The sequence below is a fragment of the Salmo salar genome, chromosome ssa15, assembly GCF_905237065.1.
Source record: "Salmo salar chromosome ssa15, Ssal_v3.1, whole genome shotgun sequence".
Taxonomy (NCBI): Eukaryota; Metazoa; Chordata; class Actinopteri; order Salmoniformes; family Salmonidae; genus Salmo; species Salmo salar.
This window is the reverse complement of record NC_059456.1, coordinates 66,853,476-66,875,332: the sequence shown is the minus strand read 5'-3', so window position 1 is coordinate 66,875,332 and position 21,857 is coordinate 66,853,476. Positions and strand designations below refer to the sequence as shown.

The 21,857-nt window shown below is 44.5% G+C and overlaps 2 protein-coding genes across 4 annotated transcripts; one reads left to right on the top strand and one right to left on the bottom strand.

Moving 5' to 3' along the window:
* Positions 1-1,720: 1,720 nt before the first annotated feature.
* Positions 1,721-7,107, bottom strand: stac3 (STAC3 alpha; the record flags this gene model as incomplete). The annotated part of the gene is given in 13 exon segments (NM_001279090.1): positions 1,721-1,754; positions 3,140-3,277; positions 3,409-3,460; positions 3,582-3,676; positions 3,807-3,859; positions 4,631-4,694; positions 4,816-4,913; positions 5,007-5,067; positions 5,199-5,296; positions 5,402-5,555; positions 5,987-6,065; positions 6,335-6,393; positions 6,885-7,107. Coding segments are annotated over 11 exon segments (909 nt in total), but the record flags the coding sequence as incomplete, so codon positions are not given.
* A 1,592-nt stretch (positions 7,108-8,699) lies between these two features.
* Positions 8,700-21,784, top strand: LOC106571956 (methyl-CpG-binding domain protein 6). 3 transcript variants are annotated; one of them, XM_014145568.2, is made up of 13 exons: positions 8,700-8,920; positions 9,875-10,076; positions 10,678-10,817; positions 11,043-11,145; positions 11,250-11,418; positions 11,998-14,163; positions 14,334-15,271; positions 15,386-15,503; positions 15,930-16,075; positions 16,182-16,841; positions 16,985-17,037; positions 18,989-19,055; positions 19,196-21,784. In XM_014145568.2, exons 3-13 carry the CDS (start codon positions 10,702-10,704, stop codon positions 19,265-19,267), a joined length of 4,608 nt encoding a protein of 1,535 aa, XP_014001043.2. In that variant the 5' UTR covers positions 8,700-8,920; positions 9,875-10,076; positions 10,678-10,701; the 3' UTR covers positions 19,268-21,784. The 3 variants fall into 3 exon arrangements, with proteins under 3 accessions (XP_014001043.2, XP_014001040.2, XP_014001042.2); XM_014145565.2 differs by having other exon boundaries at positions 8,819-9,020; XM_014145567.2 differs by having other exon boundaries at positions 8,824-9,047.
* The last annotated feature ends 73 nt before the right edge of the window (positions 21,785-21,857 follow it).

Sequence of the window (21,857 nt, the reverse complement as noted above, 5' to 3'; positions counted from 1 at the left end):
TATAGTATAAATAGCCAAATCCACTAATTTGAAGGGTTGTCCACATACTTTTGTATATGTATAGTGTATGTGAACCATGTGCATCAAAGGTTTTATTGTATAGCCTATTGGAGTTCCTGTGACTTTGTTGGCAGATTGTCACATGCCATTTGAACATTCAGGTTCAAATGAAACTAATCCAATCGGGTTTCAGTTGTAACAATAGAAGAGAAGCATGGAGAGGCAAGACATAGCCAGACTTGTAAATTGGGCTAAGGAACTGAAGTTTATGTTGGAGAAATGGCATCAGTGCGTGCTCTGCAAGCAATACAGCTGTTGAAGGCATGGCAAGAGCGTGGTGAACAGATAGATGTGGTTATGGACAGCGAGGAAGAAGGAGAAGAGCTGAGTGTAGAGGGAAGAAGTGTGTTGAGGAAGAATGGCATCAAGTACAAACCGTATTCTGCTAGCTTTGATGGATCAGACATTTAACCTGAGGATGAATTACCTACCTGCTGTGGCAGGTGTGGTGAAGACCTCTGTCCAAGCTTCGCCCTGATGGTCATGCAAAGGATGATTCGGGCACAGTGGGATCGACATTTTTGAAGAAAGTGAATCCCTGCCTTTTAGCTGTTCTATATGTAGTCTCAGGCTGGGTAGGAAATAATTTGGGTACTGTTAAATTGGGGAAGGTAGCTTGAAGTGGACTTGTGAGGGTTTTCTGTGTTTCTTCAGTCCAGAGGGAACAGGCACTTCATGTCACATGACTAGTGACAAGACCTGTGACTTGCTTTGCTCTCCAGAGCAGGGTGCCTTTGAAAGGAGTGACAACGACACCCCAGTAAAGTGTTGAGGTGGAGCAACTGAAATTGAAAGTTCCCTGCGTCTGTGACGCCAACCGTTTGGTGCGACGCAGACACGGTGGTGAGCGTGGTGAAACTGAGAAGACAGTGTCTGTCCTTTAAGCAGAATCTTTACCTGATAAAGTCATGTTATGATATGTCAGTTATCCAGTGAGAGCTTTTGTGCCGAACCCACTAAGGTGTTTCAAATGCCAAGCTTATGGTCATATTGCAGCAGTGTGTAGGAAGGAGATTTGGAGATGTAAGAAGTGTGAAGGAGGGCATGGGACAAAGGAGCGTGTATATCTGACATTTTATTAGATATAAGGAGTAGACATGCTCCATATACACATTTCCTCAATTTCATATATGGAGCTAGGATATTCTCCATAATTGGACAGTTTTTACATGCATTTTTTATGATAAAAAATAGAGTGTTATACAAATAAGTGTAGGGTTAGTTGTTGGTGCAAATTTAGGTAGGTAGCGGCATTCACAAACAAAATGTGTGAACGACATGATACCGAAGAAGTAGAAGAGGGGGAAGGGGAAGAAGAAGAGGAAGAAAGTCAAATGAAGGACTAAAATTAACGAGTCACTCAACAACAACAAAAAGTCTCTCGAGTCGGTAAAAAGAGTAGTTAAAAAATAACGACATAAATAAATATAGTTTGCGAACTGCACATCACTAGTTGTCAACATCAGAGCCATGTATTTAGAATAAATATATGGCTCTGGTCCCCATCACTGGATCAAGATACATGACATGAGTACCTGTTATGACTATTTTGTAGACACAAGCTGAACTGATAAGGTCTAGCTGTTTAGGTTAGGCATATGAGTCCTGAATTATAGTAGACACACACAAATCAGTGAATACAAAATACTGCTACAAAAATAAAGTACATTATTTCTAATTGTGAATTGATTTCATGTTTACACAATGGTCAGTCATTCAAGTTTACTATGACGGTATCACAGAGTTCTATAGGTTTTGAAAGGATGCATATCAAGAAAGACAATACATGGGATTAGCCTGCACTTGGTACTGCACTGTTGGTATTTCAATAGAACATGAATTACAAATGGCTGTACTGTAATGTTACAATCTTGCATCAATGATAGGCCTACGTTAGTCTGGCAAAAGCATGTGGGTCTGTGTGTCAGCATACGCTATTGCTCTATATAAATTCCTCAAATACAAAGCACATTGTTTTGGCAATGATTATAAAAGACGGGCCCATGCAAAAAAAATGACAGCATGCACTTTAACAAGCTCCCTTTAACATTGACATCAAGGGGAAAATAAGGCACTAGTATTTCAGCAGCATATAAAAACAAGGAACTACTACAGGGACAGTAAGCAATAGCCTCTAAAAATATACATTTGTTTGAATGAATAACAAAAATGATGTAGAAATCCTAGCTGCTTACAGTAGTTACAGCCATTGCCTTTTGAACCTTGCTGAAGATCTAGTTTAAGGTTGTCCAGTTTTAATCACGTTAAAATGACACAAACATTTAACGTTTTAAATTCCCACCACACACATTTACGATCTTAGCTAACACATTTCTCCATCCAGCTCGGATTGCATGGCCAGCTGACCCAGTTCAACAGGCTGGGGAGGCTGCAGTATTAGGTTACACTCAATAACCTTGCCCTCTCTGAGCCTTTACAGCCCTCAAACAGCTTATAGACTCACCAGATCAGACCTAGGCGCCTACAGGTGGAAAATGATAGTGGTGCTAGATTGGTAGTATAAAAATGCGGTGCCTGGTCACGTGTGTTCACTGGAACTGGGTTTGATGAATTGTGTGATTATGGTCCTGGTGACGGTGTGACCCAAGTCCTATGGTTGTGGTTGCGATCCGGTAAGGTTCAGATCTCCTGGAGCAGGTCAGCGGGGAAGAAGCCCAGCTTGCGGCCGGTGCTGACCTTCAGATAGCCATTCACCTCCTCTCCCTTCTTCACCACGATCTGCAACACAACACAAAGAGGATGGAGGAAGGTGCTGTGGCTCCACAGAGGTACAGTAATCGTTGCAGAAGACCAGGCACACACACACACACACACACACACACACACACACACACACACACACACACACACAGTAGCAACCGTCATTACAGTCACTGTCCACATGCACACACCCATCCATACTGATCATGATCATAAAGCTGAAATCTGTTTCGTGTACAAAGAAAAACTCAACACGTTATTTTCATAGAAACATAAAGCACAGCTAAATTACAGTACTTTCAAGTATGTGATAGTATTTGACTCAGGTCTGACAAACAGCGACACATCTGTTTGTTACCTGGTCTTTTTTCAGAGTGATCTGTCCCATCTCTCTGTTTCCCACGACGGACCGTGTCACCTTGAACACCCTCTCCCCCGTTTTTATTCGAATGATGTAATTGGTGGGGAGGTAACCTGTCTTCTCACCAATCTTCCCCTGAGAATAGGAAATAGGCCTTATTTACGACGTCGACAACAAATTAGAAAGTACAGCCAAAGAGTTGGTCGAGCCATTGCTAGTTTTTATCGTTGTCAGCTTGCTTGTTCATTTTTTTCAGGAACCCTTACCCTCCACCATTCTTCATTGGCGTCATCAATTATAGTGATTCGATCACCAGGACTGAAAGACAAACAAAGGTTTGTCTATTTGCATGAAATTGGATTAAAAACGTTCACGAGACTGAAATATTGGACATAAAACGGCATTCATACAATATAAGGAAATATTTTTGTAAACTCACTGGAAGTCAAGGTCGTCTTTCTCAATGGCCTTGAAGCGGTACAGAGCCAGGTAGTAATGTGACTGATTTCCCATGTTTCCCATCTCCTTCTTTTTCTGCAACAAACATACACCGATGTTTGTCTACTAATTGTATTGATGTACCAAACAGGGTGTTATTGTTGATGTGGACGTGGTTAGTTGTATACATGACGTCAGGGAATGTCAGGCGGTTAAAGCCCCTTACCTTGTCATCTGCTTTGTCAGCCTTGTCTCCCTTCTTATCCCCCTCGGGCTTTCCTACGAACACATCACACCAGGTCTTTGTAGAGTGTTAATACAACAATGGTGAACTCCTCAACGTTAGACCCAGTATTACAAGTATTTTATGTAGCTCCTTGACATTCAGTGTAAGAATGTTTGGATTTGTTCTGTACTGTATGCCATTCTGTTTTGTCTGAGAAAAGGTTGACATACATACACAAAACATTAAGAACACCTGCTCTTTCCATGACATAGACTGACCAGGTGAATCCAGGTGAAAGCTGTGATCCCTTATGGATGGCACTTGTTAAATCTACTTCAATCAGTGTAGATGAAGGTAATGAGACCGGTTAAAGAAGGATTTTCAAGCCTTGAGACAATTGAGACATGGATTGTGTGCGTGTGCCATTCAGAGGGTGAATGGGCAAGACAACAGATTTAAGTGCCTTTGAACAGGGTATGGTAGTAGGTGCCTGGCGCATCGGTTTGTGGCAAGACTTCAACACTGCTAGATTTTTTTCACGCTCAACCGCTTCCCGTGTGTATCAAGAATGGTCCACCACCCAAAGGACATCCATCCAACTTGACACAACTGTGAGAAGCATTGGAATCAACATGAGTCAGGATGGTGCGACTCAATATTAGGAAGGTGTTCTTCATTTCAATTTTTTTTTTTATTGAACCTTTATTTAATGCTGCTTAACAACCGCACAGTTAGTTTACCATTCCCTTTTATGGGCTCCAATATCAAATCACCTTGAATTATCACATGCGTCAATATGGACATCCTTCATCCTCTTTCAATACCTTCTGCCTGCTCGTCTTCTTTGGGTTGTTGTGATTCCTCTTCCTCCATCATCATCATCATCATCTTGGAGGGGGAAAAATATGGTTAACATACAATTTATATTCCCTATGCAAATGTCTGTCAGTTAATGATCCCGTTATTGTGACTTATCATTTCTCTTTTGGCTAATGTGTGCCACACTCACATTCTTCTTGTCTTCAGACCCCTTCTTGCGCTCCTTGTTTGCCATGACAACCCCAACCCGCAGGGTGTCAAACACAGGGTCGTTACGGTTGGAGTGGGCTGGACAGGAGAAAGCAGCAGAGGGAACACACAGTTCAAAGTATGTTGAACACAAGTTGAACCCTTAGCTTGTTGAGATGTTTAGTGTCTTACCTGCATCTGTCTGGTCACTACTGTATAGAGGTGAACTGTATGCTCGTCTGAAACCTGGGGGCTATAGGATAGACAGCAATATCAATATGTAGAGGAATTGATGTGATTCTGGCAACCACACGCAACATGAACTTGATCACAATCCGACTTTATACAGATCATGGCCTAAATTATGAATAGAAAACGTCTTACAATTTTGCCAAAGCACTTCTGATACTCAACGTAGGACTGGCACGAGTGGTGGATGTTGGTCTTGCAGTTTTTGCACGTTAGAGCAAACTTGTTGTTGACTGAAAGGTTGAAAATATGTACAGTAAGAAGAGAGTCGGTATGATTAAGCTTTCCATGTGACATGAATCAATACAAGAGCGACTCCTGGTCAGTTTTAAACTTACGGACTATCATACGAGCACAGACGTCACAGAACTTGGGTGTCTTGCAGTAGTGGTCTTTGAACTTGTGTGGTTTGTCATTCACCAATATAACAACGGGCTCCGGCTCGGGCTCCTTCTCCTCTACTTCCACCTCCTCCTCGTAAACGAAGTATACCTGCAGAGAGAGTGGCTGTGTCTCAATACTATTAGTGGTAGACAGCTTTTCTGTCCTTCCCCCTAGTGACGACTGTTTGCATAGGTAAGAATCAGTCTAGTCGAAATAATACTTTCCTGTCATTGACAAGTCCACACGGTCGTTCTCTACAACGTGCAAATGTTTTTGCATCAGTTAAGTAAATCGGTGAAGTAAAAGTAGCTTTTCATTTAACAAGCATTTTAAATATTATTTTACTTCTGGCGAGTATGTGGTCAATGGAAGAAAAAAAAAGCTGTAGGTTTAGCCCATAGTGTCACCTAACTACAGAATAGAAATAGGGGACCGGAAAGCCTCACATATATTAAACTAATGAGCGTCCTAGTTGGCTGCTATTTGAATCTGTTTGGGGGATGGTGTTACCAACAGTGGCAGATTGACGTGCTACTCACAGTATTGTCTTCCTCTTTTACAATATTGTCAGGGGTGGTGGGGTTGTCGTGGATATCCACAGAATGTTTATCTTCCAGTCTAACGCAGACAAACAAACAGAGAACATTAAGCAACATCGAGCAACAAGGACATCTGAAATGTATTTAAGGGTGAACATTGCAGTAGAATTGTTATGGTGGCTGAGCTTTCAAATTTGACCAAGTTTAGCATGATTATTGCAATGAATAATATAGTTCCTAAAGCTTTGCCATATTGTGTTATTTAGAACCAGGGGTAACTGTTAAAAAGGACTATCCAAATTCTGTATATAGAGTGTATTGAGTTCAGCAACATGAGAATAGACTCACTGGTCATATTGGGCCATGGTGCTCTCACGCTCTCACACTCGTCCTGCAGTGCTACGCACCTGAGACATAAGACAGTTTAGAGAACAGAAACACTGGCTTTCAATATCACCTTCAATCTGAGAACCATTTGAATGGAACACTTGACTACTTTGGTGTACTCTGTGGGAGTTTTAAAATGAGTAACAGAACAGCTAGGTATGGGCAGGATGATTTACCCACACACACAAGCATACATGGACATACACACACATACCCCCCCCCTCAAAGATACACTCATCCACTTTACTATTTTGGGGAAGGGTAACTCAATCTCATCATAGCTACATTTGGGCATGAGCTGAGAAGTTCTGGGGAAAAGTACAACGACATAAGACCAGAAGTCTTCTTGAATATTTTACATTTCAGTCCCTTCTCAATGAAAACTTAAACAATTTGCTATCTAACTAAAAGCTGACTGAACAATTAAATATATGATGTCTAGTTAGAAAAAAACTGAACAGACCACACACTAAAAACAGAGAAATGCAATATAGTTGAAATTGAGACATACTTGGTCCCACTGGTTGCTAGTCCAGTCAATGAAGAAATTGAATCTGGTATGTGGATGAATGGCAAAGGCTTTCTTCACCAGTTTGGATTCAGAGATGTTCCTTTCGTGTGTGATGAGCAACCTGTCACACTGGAGACCTCCGAAACCCTTCCAACTCTTGATTGGTACTTCCCTTTTGAGCTATTCTTTATGCATGTCATTTCCTAGCAGTGATCCAATGGTTAGTGGTTAGAGCAGAGGGGTGCGTGAGTAAGGGACTGTGAGGGCAGGTGTCATTGTGAGTGAGTGAGACAGCTGGGTAACTTTCAGGGCGCCGATGACGAGGGGAAATCAGACCCCTCTCACAACCTGAGAGGGCAGGCCAAGACACACGGCCTGCTGTTGGCTTACTGTACAAACTGCAGGCATCATCAGAATTGCTGTAGTTTCTCGCATTTTCAATACACGGTGAACACCACCTTATACTATCCCATATAAAACCTTTAACAGTTAAAATCCTTATTGAATAGGAAAGAAATTGTAAAACAGAAAGAAAAAAAGTGTAGTTTTTATGTAAGAGAGGATCAAAATAATAGAATGAGAAAATGTATTCATATTGTGGAAGACTGATATGGGAGTAGCCAGAGATAGCTAATCCATAGATGAAAACATGAGATTTTACAAAGGCCTATTTTTGGCCCCAGCACAGTTGAACAACAAACTGGCTAGTTTATTGTATTTTTTGCGTCGGCTACCACAGAGAGATAGCGCGAAGCAAGAGGTTTTACTCCGCCCAAAATCTGTCCATTATATGGTGGTCAACGAGAGTGTCGAATTTGGTCCACAAAAAAATGTAATTGGTAATTTGCTACGTGTGGCTTATTTGATCAAATAAACGTTTCGTAATGTTTAGGTTGTTACAATGCACCGATGTAAGTGGACGCACGTGGCATTTCGATATACTTTGAAAAAACTACCTAATATTGAGTTGTGTTTATTGTCATAGAGATAGATGGAGGACTCATCAAGCATCTAACCTGTTTGAGCATGGACATTGCCACTGAGGGCTTCCACCATTTTAAAGTAGTCAACTGGGTGGGGATTCCTATGAGTTTGGAGCAATCAGTCAATGAGGAAGAAGAAAATGTACTACTTTAAATGGAGATGGCATTGGCACTGCCCATGCTGTCTCAGACACTATAATAGCACAGATACAAAGATGAGTCCTCTATCTCAGTAGTTCCCAAACGGTGGGTCGGGACTCACTTGTGGGTTGCGGCAGGGGTCCAGGTGGGTCGTGGGATTACATTTTTGGTAATAAAAAAATGAACATTTTAGGGATGTAAAAACGCTTTCAGTGTAAACTTCAACAACTAAAACCAAATAGAAATAGCCTAGAATCTTTAAATACTTACAATCATCAAAACAAAAACTAGACAATCAGGCCCCCATTGATTTTGTTATAATAAGAACATAGCATTAGCCATATGGCAAAAGGTATTGCAGACAAATGTGCTTTAAAACGGCAACATTTTATTTCAGCTCCATTACAAAATGTGTAGATTTGCATGAAATTACAGCTTTAAAACGGCAACATTTTCTCTCTGCTGCCAAGGTTGTATTTTTTTAAACTTATTGTATGGTCTGTGTATGTTTTTTCACCGCCCAACCCATATGGTGGGTCAGGACTCAAAAGACACCTCCATTGGTGGGTCACGAAGCAAAAAAGTTTGGCAAACACCGGCTCTATCTATCTCCATGGCTTGTTGTTCACACGTGTATCTGCCCTCTCATTGGCTGGAATGGTTCCACCCGATGTCGCTTCCTCCCGCCTGCCTTCCATCTTTGAGGACGTGTATTTCCATTGTTAGAGAGGTTACTTGACTATCTTGTCAATATAGTACACAATCTTTGGCTACCACTACAAAGGTCCCATTGCATTGTGGGTACAATAGTCTCTCGCATCCCAAGTGCGCATGCTCCTTAGAAAACTCCATTATTTTTTTTGCACGGAATCTGCAAGAAAAAAATTGAAACCGTGAAATAGGGATTAAAAGGTGCATCAGCTACGCTAACTTTTTGCTTAACATACACCGACCTGATCGAACAGTGTCTGGAGATAAGAACTGAATAATTTGACGACACGATCGGACATCGGTGGGTCTTGGGACACTACAGAATCAAGTAAATGTCTGTCAATGCTAGCGAGCTAGCTTCGCCCCAAGATCATAGGCGCAGTAAAATGAAGCATTATTGCCCTTTGTTTTTAACCCGATGGGCAGATGTAGCTATCTAATAGACAGACGGAGATTTGATTGGTGGCGAAAAGACTGCATTGAAAGATTGATCATCGTATTGGCTGTCTAGATAAGGTTAACATCCGAAATAGTTTAGCGTTACCAAGCCAGTTAACTATGTGTTCTCCCGCGAGCTTACTGGAGAAGACTCCAAAAACTTAGAGCTTGTTTTAGAACAGAACGGTTGAATGCAATTCGCTCAATTGTTCGTTATCTAGCTAGCATGCATGACTAGTTATAAACCACAATTTTTCCAAGTTCTCATTATTAAAATGCTGCTATTTCGCACTGTGTCTATCAAGCTGTCACGAAACATCAGACTGCAACATTGGCTAGTTTACGTTAGTTGGCTAGCTAGTTGGGATAAGGCTAGCCCAACGTTGGATATGGGACCTTCTTCGTTGTGCATGTGATTTCGCTACTTTGCGTGTCGCTTTCTCCTGTAATATATTAGATAAGTATAGTGTGCATTTAGCTATTTATTATCAGGTTACAAATGCTGGGTTTCCCCTTCTCATTTCAACATCCAGCTAGCTATTTGATAATTCGCCACTGACTCAATTGAAATACAACTAGGCATATCCAAATATGCATTCCCTTCTATGTTTGTGTGGGTTACTGTAGCGATCAGAATTGAAAGATTCCTTTTGCTCAACATTTCATGTGTTTATTTAAGGGCTAACTAACGAGGTATATCTTTATCTTCAATTGCAGACATACAGTGGGCCCTAGTGTGAGCTGCAGCGTTTTGGAGGGGCTGACTTCTTGAAGTAGGGTCAGAAGACTTAGTTCTTGGAGAGTTCTGCGAGGCGTTGGAAGGGAGGTTGGCAGAGTCTGTTCTTCTCAGCTGACACCATGGCCTTCAAACGGTGGATACCATAGCCAATACTATCTTTGGCTTTTCAAAGATGACAAGGTATACCGGAGAAAACATAATATCCTTCCTCACTCATCAGGCATTCTCTGTTAGACTTTATGTTGGTTTCTATGAGTTGGACCTCTGGTTGTGTTTTTGGTGGGGAAACATTTGAAATCAGAATCTCAGTACAGTTGTCGTAATAGTTGTTCATTAAAGCTCTCATGCATTCATACTAGGGCTGGGACAGTACCAGTATCGTGATACTCGTTAGTACCGTGGCAAGGAAACAAAACATGAAGAGGGTTTAACATTTCACCATTATTTAACCAGGTAGGATAGTTGAGAACAAGTTCTCATTTACAACTGCGACCTGGCCAAGATAAAGCAAAGCAATGCGACACAAACAACAACACAGAGTTACACATGGAATAAACAAGCGTACAGTCAATAACACAATAGGAAAGAAGTCTATATACAGAGTGTGTAAATGGCGTGAGGAGGTAAGGCAATAAATAGGTCATGTTGGAGGTTTATAAATGACTAAAGAGTTTGATCTGCTTCATGTTTCAATTTTTTTCCATGGAAGAAATATTGCCATTTTGGGATCGTCACAGCCCTAATTCATACGACATTTGTTCCCGCCACTTCTATCCCAAAGGTGCTGCAAGGCGGTTTTTACAAAATGATGGGAGGCAGTGAGAGTGGCAGTGGAGACACGGATGGAGTCCAAACTGTGGCAATACAAGTCCCCATTGGCTGGCAGAGGAGAGTGGAGGACGGGCTTGTGGTGTATGTCAGGTAAGCAAGTTCAGTAACCGTTATAGTACTTGCTTTATGAACATTTCATCCATTATTCTATGTCTTATGCTATGTTATTCCATATTATATATTCAGACTAGTCTGGGTGTGTGTTGTCTTCATTTCCCAAAAGCTGGGCTAGAGCAGGGAATTGTAAAACCTATCTGATTTCCCTTCTCTTTTATTTAAAAAACGAATCTCCTGCATCCCTGTCCATTCCCACAGTCCAAGTGGCACGGTCCTGTCTTCACTGGAGGAAGTTAAGTCTTATCTGTTGACCGATGGCACATGCAAGTGTGGCCTGGAATGTCCGCTGGTCATCCACAAGGTAAAGTAGACCCTAACTTTTCCCTCTGCATCTCACTTCCGTTGTGTCACGACTGATTTTTGACTGCGGTTTGCTGAAGGTATGTCCCTTTATTGTCTCGGCAGGTGTTTAACTTTAGCCTAGGGGTCAAAGTTCAGCAGCGCAGCCAGCTGGTGGGGAAGGCAGAGCAGGACATGACAAAGCTCTGTAACCATCGAAGGAAAGTGGTTGCCATGGCAGCGCTCTGTCGCAGTATGCAGGCTTCACAGCTGCCCTATGTTTCCTGTCACACAGGTAAATATGAAAAAAATTCTAGATCTAATGTAACAGAAGTACTTTTAGGATATTGTACTGCTATTACCGGTTTTCATGGTGCTTTTGAAAAATTGCTCTCAGAAATGTAACTAATCGTGTTGGCTAGTTCTGTGACAATTATGGGATTTTGGGTAGCGATTAATTGTCATGCCAATGACCACAGTTATTATCACAGTAGTTTTAGTTTCTAGTTTGTAACGTATTATAATGCATCTTTGAAAATTTGTTACGACAAACCTAATGATTACAACACAGCTTTTGTGAAACCGTCTTAAAAACGAATGGTTTTGACTGCTTGGGACTTATTCAAAATAATCTTCTCCTCCCGACCATGCCATTCTGCTCGTAAAATGATTAGGCCTGCCAACTTTACCCTCTACACTTAAAAATGAATGAAAAAAACAACAATTGCTTTTGGGTAAACTAAATCTACTTGAAAATAAAGTTGAATTGAGACCATTATGACAATGTGTTTTTGTTTTGTTCATGGTTATTGTCCGTCGTTGTCAACTATACGACTATTGTGCCAGCCCTAATGTAGGTTTTTTTTGTTTGCAGAGGTCACCAGTGCCATTATGGAGAACCGAGATCCAAAGAGGATGAGAGTGGACAGGGAAGAAGAAGAACGTGGCACTTATCCCTCTAAACACCATCTAGTCCAGTCCAGGCCCAACAATAATCTCAACCACAACCCTTGTGGCAGTCCTAAATATTCCACCCAACTTGTGTATTCTTACAATGGTTCCTCACCCCTCTCACACGCTAGCACTAACTCTCATCACTCTCCTGAGATTCTGAAGAGACTGCCCCCTCCTCTCCATTTCCCTCCCACCACCTCTCAATTCTCCAGCTATGGGGCACCTCAGAGGTCCCCATGCACCCCCACGCCTCAGAACTTCAGTCAGGGTCAGAGGACACCCCAGACTCCGGAAGCCCCCAGATCTCCTCATTTGGGGCCCCTCTCTCCCCTTCCTCCCTCCTCCCCTGGGACACTGGGAAGGGGAGGGCAGAGCCACCCACATGGTATCATCATTGGGTCTCTCCTGTCCCCCTCATGTTCCCCCTCTCCCCGCCAGCGCTTACGTCACCCCTCCGCCTCTTCCTCGCTTTCTGAACAGGGGGTGGGAGGGGTGGTGCTGGGCGGCTACCCCCCCAGAAGGATATCCTCTTCTTCCCCGCACTCTCCTCTACCCGGGGGGTCCCCTAACCTCCATTTCCCCAAATACAAGCTCGAGGACATCTTAGAGCAGTTCAGGAACTCAGGCAACGCTAGCACTAATAATCACATCCTTAACCCGAACTCACTGAGCAACCAAAGCAATCCTCAGATCCTCTCTCTAGCTCTTGAAAAGGGTGAGAAGCCCACAAAGGCACCTGCTTCCGCCACCGGCTCAGGCTCAGGCATGGGGATCAGTGCTGGTCCTTCTGGGTTGCCTCTTGGACAGTTCTTGAACCACCAGAAGCAACCACACACAGCCTCGTTTCCTGCCAGTAGCCTCCTCTCGGCAGCAGCTAAGGCTCAGCTGGCCAGCCAGATGACCCACGACCACAGTTCCAATTCGGCCAGCGTCCTTAGCTCGGCCACCTCTCTGGAGGTCTCGAAAGAGTCTCGGCAGTCAAAGGTAACAAACAGCACTTTACACAACAACAGCCATCCCTCCGTCACTAGGCCCCTCCCTACAGCCTCCCACCTGCTTCTCCACCCCTGCGACACCCTCTCTCAGCCCCTAGCCTCGAGTCCCCTGCACCTCTCCCCTACAGACCGGACGTCCCATAGGAAGCGGCAGCGCCGTTCGCCCACGGTGCTCAGCATGCTGAAGGACTCCCAGGTGAGCGCTCTCAGAACCCCCGGCGACGTGCTCAACCTCTCCGCCTTGCACTCTCAACCCTCCTCTACCTCAGGCTCGTCCCACTCTGCCACGTCGGAGAACCACCTCCAGGGTCTGAGGCTCTCAGTCCGGCACTCCTGCCCGCTCACAGGGCCCCAGAAGCAGCCTGACGGCACCCTGGACTTCACTACAATCGTGGCGGGTCAACCGGATCCTCCCACCCAGCCTCTCTCCGCTCTGCTTCACCTGCTCAGTATGCAGAACGCCCAAGCCGCCGGAGCCCAGCCCGGCTCTGGACACGGTACAGGAGGCACGAGGCAGAGCCCCAGACAGTCTCCCTCTCCCTCCCATTTAAACATTAGACCGTTCCCCATGCAGTCCCCCTCTCATCCCTGTACCATGCAAAGCCTGTCACAGCCCCTGTCTCCCTCTCAGTCATTGTCCAGGCTTGGTAGCGCTAGTGCACAGTCTCCACATACGAAGGCCAGTCCCAAACAGAGACTGTCTCCCTCTACGGCCCTGTCCAACGCTCAGTCAGCACACCATCGCAGTAGCCCCTCGCCCACCCCACACACCCCTGATGGGCTACGGCAGGCCCAAAACCAACCTATGGATGCTGCCACCACCACCACCATACAGTCTCCCATGTGCCAGGCCTTGCCCGACGTCAGTGCATCAGTGGAGATTGAGAGCATATCAACACTAGGCCCTGGTCTCAGCCTGGGTCATCCTCCCAACAGCAACCATAGCACCACCGTCACCAGCTGCAGCAGCACCACCACCTCCCCCAGACCCCTTGATCTTAGTAACCACGTGCTGGCCCTGCTGGCAGCCTCCTCCACCACGCCTCTGGAGGAAGGGGACCTGGACACAACCACCGGCAACAACACTGCAGGTGAGGATGAGCCTTCACAATCTGTCTCTAACTAGGTGGAATCCACAGAATAGGAAAATTGATTCATTGTTCATTCGACTTTATTCATGTTAGTTGTTGTTGAGCACTGTGCGTTTTGAACAGTCCTCTCCCTCGCTCCTTTCATCCTGGTTCTATTTTATCCTCTCTAGGGGTGCAAGAGCCTGAGAGTGTTGATCATCGTAGCTCTACAGTGAGCAAACCCCCAGGAGGTTGCAGCCCCGGGCCCTGCAACGCCCCTTCCCTAGGGGACTCCTCCGGCTCCCTACCCTTGGCCGAAGCCTTCCCCTTCATGAGCCAGGAGCAGCTCCTCCAGCTTCTGTCTGCCACAGCCGGCCTGCCCTCCCTCCTGGACCCCACCATCCTGGGCTCCCTGCCCCTGGGCCTGTGGCTTGGTGGTCAGCATGGTCACCTCCCCACCTCTAACACCTCACAGCAACACCATCAATTGCCCGATCATCATCAACAACAATCGGAACATCAGCAACTACTGTTACAGCATGAACAGCACCAAGAGCAACACCAGAAACAACAACAGACTGCCCATCTGAACCACAACTTTCCGTTTAGCTTGCTCCCCTCTCTAATGGGAGGTCAGGGAGAGCTGCCTCTCAATCTCCTGGGTCTGTTGAACCCACTTCTACCCCCCTCTGCCACCCTTACCCCAGGCCAGGAGGGTGATCTGGGTATAGGGGAGAAACTGGGCCTCCAGGCTCTCCTTATGGCCTCCCTGCTACTTGGCCAACAGCAGGCTGCCATGTTGCCCCTGTCTGGGCTGGGCCAGCTGAGCCTGGACCTCCCCCTGCAGCAGCAGCACATCCCAGCCTTGTTGGAGGGTTTGTCTCTGGATAAAGGCTCTGGACTCCTGGACCTGTCGTCCCTCCCCGGCCCTGGGCTCCTTGAGGCCCTCCAGGGCCTGCTGCCGCCAGCCGAGGGGCCCCTCCAGGCCCTGCAGTCGCTCCTGCTCCCCGCTCCTCTCCCTCCCCCGGGCTTCCTCTCCCTCAGCCCCACTCTGCTAACCGCTGCCCTGGGTTCTACTGACCTCCCTCCCACCCCTCAGCTCCCCCCACCCCAACAACCCCCACCTCAGGTAGGCTCCCTCCCTTATCTCAGTGCTCATACTCAGTAGTTTGCCCTTGTGAAAGAGTTAGCACTATCTGTATTAGAGAGGTCAGTTGATTGTTTTGGTCCCGTCTCCATCCAGGTCTCAGCTTCAGGCCCTGATGGAGGGGTGGACACCCTCATCCCCCTGTCTGTCCAGGGGAAGGACAACCCTGTCCTCCACCAGTTACTGCCCACTCTCCTCAACCCAAGCCTACTAGGTTAGTCACAGCACCGTTCATTTCCATTGCTGTTAATATCAAGCGGTTTTGTTGCCTATTGATTCTGAAATAATTGGCTTTAAAAGTTCTGAACCCTCACCGGTTTGAACAGTAATTTTTATCTTGGATTCTTTTGAACTTAACACCATTATTTTGGGGCTGTTTAGAGTACTATATAGTTAGAGAATATTGAACAGAACAAGGCTATGTCATTAACTCATTTTTGACAAAAATGTTAAAAGAACCTCATAGTCCCAAGCCCTCGCTATGCTGAATCATAGTTAGTATTGTCTATTACATGTAACTCTCTGAATAGGGAATTATGTCCAACTGTGGGGAACAGCTACAACAAAGCTATATCTTGTAGATTACCCACATATTGATCATTCGGAAACCGTTTTGGTGATGACCCATGTGCCTCTGTAGGAGACCTGTCTGCTCTGACTAGCCTCCACAGCCTGCTGGGGCTAGGTGCAGGCCCTCTCCTCCTCCCCACCGTACAGACCTCTGCCCTGGGCATGCCTCTACTCCAGGGCCCTGATGGGGCCATCAACCTCCTCAACAACATTCAGGTACTTGTTGTATTCCGCTCCTGTCACAAGCCTTGTCCTGTGATTTTTTTTTTTTAATATCACTATTGGATGTTGATCACATCATCCGTTCCTCTTCCTCCTTCAGCTCAACATGGCACCGCCCTCAGAGGGAGAAAAGCCAATCTCCTTACAGGAAAAAGACAGCCCCGCCCCTCAGGAGGATATTCCAGCCAATCGGCTTACCCCAGAGGCTGCGCCCAGCCCCTGTCCCGTCCGTACCCCCGTGTCCCAGCGTGGTGAGGGCTCCGTGGGGAGCGTTCTGGACCCCTATGCCTCCTTCATGGACACCATCTACACCTCTTTCCTCCAGGTCAGTGCTAAAGAGCAAGAAGCAGCTCAGACTGGGGCGGACGTCCTCTGTGCCTTACCCCCCTCCTACCCTGGGGAGCACCCTTCCCCCTCCGCCCCCCTGTCCCTGAGCCCTCGCCTGGCCTGCTCCCTGAGGAACCCGGAACTGTCCCGGCTCAACTTGGAGGTGGCCCACTCCCCGGCTCAGGGCACCCCCAAACCCAGCAACGACGGCTCGTCCACACCCCTGCAGAGCAAGCCAGGGGTCCCAGAGGGTCGCACTAACCCCCCTCTGCCTCCCATCTACCTTGAGGAAGCCAAGACCGAGTCGTACAGCCAGGCTGTCACAGATAGGAATGGGGACAGACCCCAGGCAGGGGATTACCTGAGCCCCAGAGATGGGGGCAGCTGCCCCAAAGAGGAGACTGTGGGTCTGCAGCACATGGAGCAGGGCAAGGTGAGCCATAAGGATGTATTGTTTTACCACTGCATTGCTAAAAATGCCCTTCCTCCACAATATTGCATATTACATAACATGCAGTGAAAGATTTGAGAGAGAATTTGTGCCTTATTGACTTCAGTGCCATTTTTCCCTTTCAGAACCAAACTGCACAAACGGTAGGAGCCAGGAGGGGCAGGAAGAGAAAACAAACGTGAGCTCATTTTGATTCTGTACATTAATCTTTGATAACGATGAGCACCGGCATTCTTTTCTGACTATCTTCTCAATGGTACTTATAACACTACCATTTTTTATTAGAACAATTAAATTGAATACCAGTAAATATGTATGTATGTGTGTGTATACAGTGCATTAGGGAAGTATTCAGAGCCCTTGACTTTTTCCACATTTTGTTACATTACAACCTTATTCAAAAATGGATTAAATATTTTTTTCCCTCATCAATCTACACACAATAGATAGACAAAGCAAAAACAGGTTTTTAGAAATTTGTGCAAATGTATTCAAAATTAAAAACAGATACCTTATTTACGTAAGTATTCAGACCCTTTGCTATGAGACTCGAAATTGAGCTGATGATCATCTCTAAGATGTTTCTACAACTTGAATGGTGTCCACCAGATTGTAAATTCAATTGATTGGACATGATTTGGTAGAGTGGCCAGATGGAAGCCACTCCTCAGTAAAAGGCACATGACAGCCCGCTTGGAGTTTGCCAAAAGCCACCTAAAGACTCTCAGTCCATTAGAAACCAGATTCTCTGGTCTGATGAAAATAAGATCGAACTCTTCGGCCTAAATGCCACGCATCACGTCTGGAGGAAACCTGGCACCATTCCTACAGTGAAACATGGTGGTGGCAGCATCATGCTGTGGGGATGTTTTTCAGGGACTGGGAGACCAGTCAGGATTGAGGGAAAGATGAACAGAGCAAAGTACAGAGAGATCCTTGATGAAAACCTGCTCCAGAGCGCTCAGGGCCTCAGACTGGGGTGAAGGTTCACCTTCCAACAGGACAATGACCCTAAGCACACAGTCAAGACAACGTAGGAGTGGCTTTGGGACAAGTCTCTGAATGTCCTTGAGTGGCCCAGCCAGAGCCCGGACTTGAACCCAATCAAACATCTCTGAAGAGACCTGAAAATAGCTGTGCAGCAACGTTCCCCATCCAACCTGACAGAGCTTGAGAGGATCTGCAGAGAAGAATGGGAGAAACACCCCAAATACAGTTGTGCCAAGCTTGTAGCGTCATATCCAAGAAGACTCAAGGCTGTAATCGCTGCCAAAGCTGCTTCATCAAGGTACTGAGTAAAGGGTCTGAATACTTATGTAAATGTGATATTTCAGTTTATTATTTTTAATAGATTTTCAAAAAAAAATGTTCTGAAGATTTCAAAAAAACAGTTTTTGCTTTGTCATTATGGGGTATTGTGTGTGTGTGTGTGTGTGTGTGTGTGTGTGGTGATGGGGGGGAAAAACAATTGAATCCATTTTAAAATAGCGCTGCAATGTAACAAAATGTGGATGAAGTCAAGGGGTCTGAATACTTTCCGTATGCACTATGTGTGTGTTCGACACCTTGTAGAGCATGCATCAATGAATTCAGGCTGTTCTGAGGGCAAAAGGGGGTGCCACTCAATATTAGGAAGTTGTTCCTAATATTGATTTGAACCCCCCCAGCCTCAGTTTGTCTGGGCATGTACTCTACAAGGTGTCGAAAGCGTTTCACAGGGATGCTGGACCATGTTGACTCCAATGCGTCCCACAGTTGTCAAGTATGACTGTATGTTCTTTGTGTGGTGGACTATTCTTTATACACACGGGAAACTGTCGAGCGTGAAAAACCCAGCAGCGCTGCGGCTTTTGACACGAACCGCTGCGCCTGGCACCTACTACCATACCCTGTTCAAAGGCACCTAAATCTTTTGTCTTGCACATTCACCCTCTGAATGGCGCACATGCGCATGCGGATTTAACAGGTGACGTCAAGGGATTGTATTGTAGCTTTCACCTGGTCAAGCCATGTCATGGAAAGAGCAGGTATCCTTAATGTTTTGTACACTCTCTGTGTGTGTGTGTGTGTGTGTGTGTGTGTGTGTGTGTGTATATATATAGTGATATTAATTTCTTTGTGTGTCTTAGGCTACAGAATGTGCTGGAGGATTTCCGAGATCTGGACGCTCCAGCCCTAGAGGAACCTAATCCCACGGTAAAGCACTAGACCTTCTCGCAACTCTCATTTAACACAATTGGACCTTTTTATATCCGTGTGCGTGATATCAACTCAGTTGCCACGGCCTGTTTCTAACAGCAGTGCAGTTGTAATGATGACGTGTGTCTGTGTTGTAGGTGGTGCTGCTGAAGCCTGAGAGGACGGTCCGGGGCAGGAGGCGGCGTGGGGCCAGGTCCCAGAGACAGTGACTGTTTCCCCCTCACTGCCAACACCACCCCCTATCACTGCTTTATATTCTCCTGGCTCCCCCACTGTTTTTCAACTGCACTACTATATCGTCATGCCAACCTCTTACCTTTTTGAACAGGAGTGATCTAGATAAAACAAAAAAAAAACAATTCTGTGGGTACTTTCACTTAGGAGAACGCCTATCTTAAGTCTGTGGTTGCTTGGCGTTATTGGTTGAGATCCGTTATGATGTAAGTGTTAGAATTATGTCTACAAAACAACTGTACTGTTTCTCAGTGTGTTTACTGTGAGTCAGGATAAGAGTATCTACTTGAATGACCTACGTTTGCTCTCTGTTTTGAGATTGTGTGGTTTGTGTACGTTCAAGAGTGTTTTTGAGACGCTAGATGTTGTCCCTGACCACAGATCTAGGATCTGATAACTTAACCCCAAATCCTTATGAGGATACAAAATATATCTAATCCTGGACCTGAGTTGTGGGGCAACTTATACCAACGCCTAGAGATGCCTGCTGTTGCTGAGCCCTTTCACTGTGGTAGTCATACAGTATGTGTACCCAGAGAGAGAGAGAGACCATGCATCTGTGCCAGACAGTCTCAGGCTTCTCTGCAGACAGACACACGATTACCCAACACATAGCCTAGGTGTGGAAACAATGCAATGGCAAAGTAATAATTCCCAATCAGGGGGTGTATCACAAAGCAGGATCAATGATTTAGCCAGCAAACTCTCCAGCCTAAATCGTATGAAGCCATATTTTCAAGTTCATGAAGATAATGTGAAATGGGCTTGACTTGACACTACTAACAACCCACATTCAAGATAAGCTTTCAGGGTAGGAGGCTTTTTTCCCCCCCCAGTTTTCTTCTAAAAATGACACACCCAAATCTATCTGCATGTAGCTCAGGCCCTGAAGCAAGGATATGCATATTATTGATACCATTTGAAAGGGAACACTTTGAAGTTTGTGGAAATGTGAAAGTAATGTAGGAAAATATAGCGCATTAGATCTGGTAAAAGATAATACAAAGGGAAAAAAACATGTTTGTATTTAATTGTTTTTGTCTTTGAAATGGAAGAGAAAGGCCAATAAATGACTTAGGAATCTAGGAGCAATTTAGATTTTGCCCACTAGATGACAGCAGTGCATGTGCAACATTTAGACTGATTCAATGAACTATTGCATTTCTGTTCAAAATGTTGTATCAAGACTGCCCAAATGTGCCTAATTGGTTTATTAATACATTTTCAAGTTCATAACTGTGCACTCTCCTCAAACAATAGAATGATATTATTTCATTGTAATAGCTACTTTAAATTGGACAGTGCAATTAGATTAACAAGAATTTAAGCTTTCTGCCCATATCGTATGTCGTGGGAAATGTTCTTGTTCCTTACAACCTCATGCTAATCACATTAGCCTATGTTAGCTTAACTGTCCCGCAGGGGCACACCGATCCTGTAGAGGTTTTAATGTATGAGCTCGATCTGGTGGTCATGTTTTGTGATACACTCCTCAACATATTCTCTGTGTGATGTTTAGCAAACAATGTACATTTCAATTATTTCCTTTCACGGGAATGACTGAAGAAATAGTGTGTTGAGATATACATCCAAGTCAACAATTATTGGCACCCTTGGTAAAGATATGACAAAAAAAAATCCTAATCCTAATACTGAGCTATTGTATGCTCCAAAATGTTTTAAAATTGTATTATTTTATACAATTGGAAACACAGAGATTTTGTTTGGTAAGAAATGTTTTTTCTCAAAGATATGGGTCAAACTTATTGGCACCTCGGAATTCAATTGCCTTTTTTAAAAAATATATATGTTTTTATGTGATTGGAGAACACATTGGTTTAGCCCATTTCTCCATACATAATCTTTCCAGATCTTTGATATCTTTTTGTCTGTTCTCATTGCCTACCCTCTTCAATTCAAACCACAGATTTTCAATGGGATTCAAGTCCGGAGACTGAGATGGCCATTACAATATGTTGTGACGTTTGTTCAACAAATTCTCTTTCTCTGAACAATTTGTATTAGTATAAAAGAAATATAATTTCCCATGTTTTTTAGCATACAATATTGCTCAGTATTTGTATTTATTTTATACCTTATTTTTTGCCCATCTTGTGTGGGTTTGTAACGCAGTGTTTTTTTGGTGGGATAGAGTTATACTTTCTTTGTCCTTCAAATCGCTTTGCTCTGTACACTATCTGCCAGCCCAGTAATACTGGCATCTCTTACTGTATTTAAATAAAATGAAAAGAAGCAGATTATGCAATTTCTACACTTGGAGATTTGTAAATATGTACAGTTAATGTGTTTTATTTTGATTTTATATTGTTAGAGAGACAACAACGAATTGTGAATTTTGGGGGGAATTGTAATTAAGTATTTTCTCATACCCTTGCTTTCAATACTTATGTTTAAAGATTAAATTGTGGACTGTGGCTTTCTTTTTATATGGGAGTCTTTTTTTTATTTAATATTAAACTATTTACAGAAAATGGGCCTTCTTTTGTGTTGGTATTTGCAACTAATAGTAGGCTTCATCTACTGAATTGTGTCTAGCAAACATCT

Excerpts from the sequence above, each read along its gene's own strand:
- LOC106571956 (XM_014145568.2), top strand. The coding sequence starts at position 10,702 with ATGATGGGAGGCAGTGAGAGTGGCAGTGGAGACACGGATGGAGTCCAA. Across the intron at positions 11,146-11,249 it reads GTCCGCTGGTCATCCACAAG|GTGTTTAACTTTAGCCTAGG; the intron begins GTAAAGTAGACC and ends TTGTCTCGGCAG. Across the intron at positions 16,842-16,984 it reads AGCACATGGAGCAGGGCAAG|AACCAAACTGCACAAACGGT; the intron begins GTGAGCCATAAG and ends TTTCCCTTTCAG.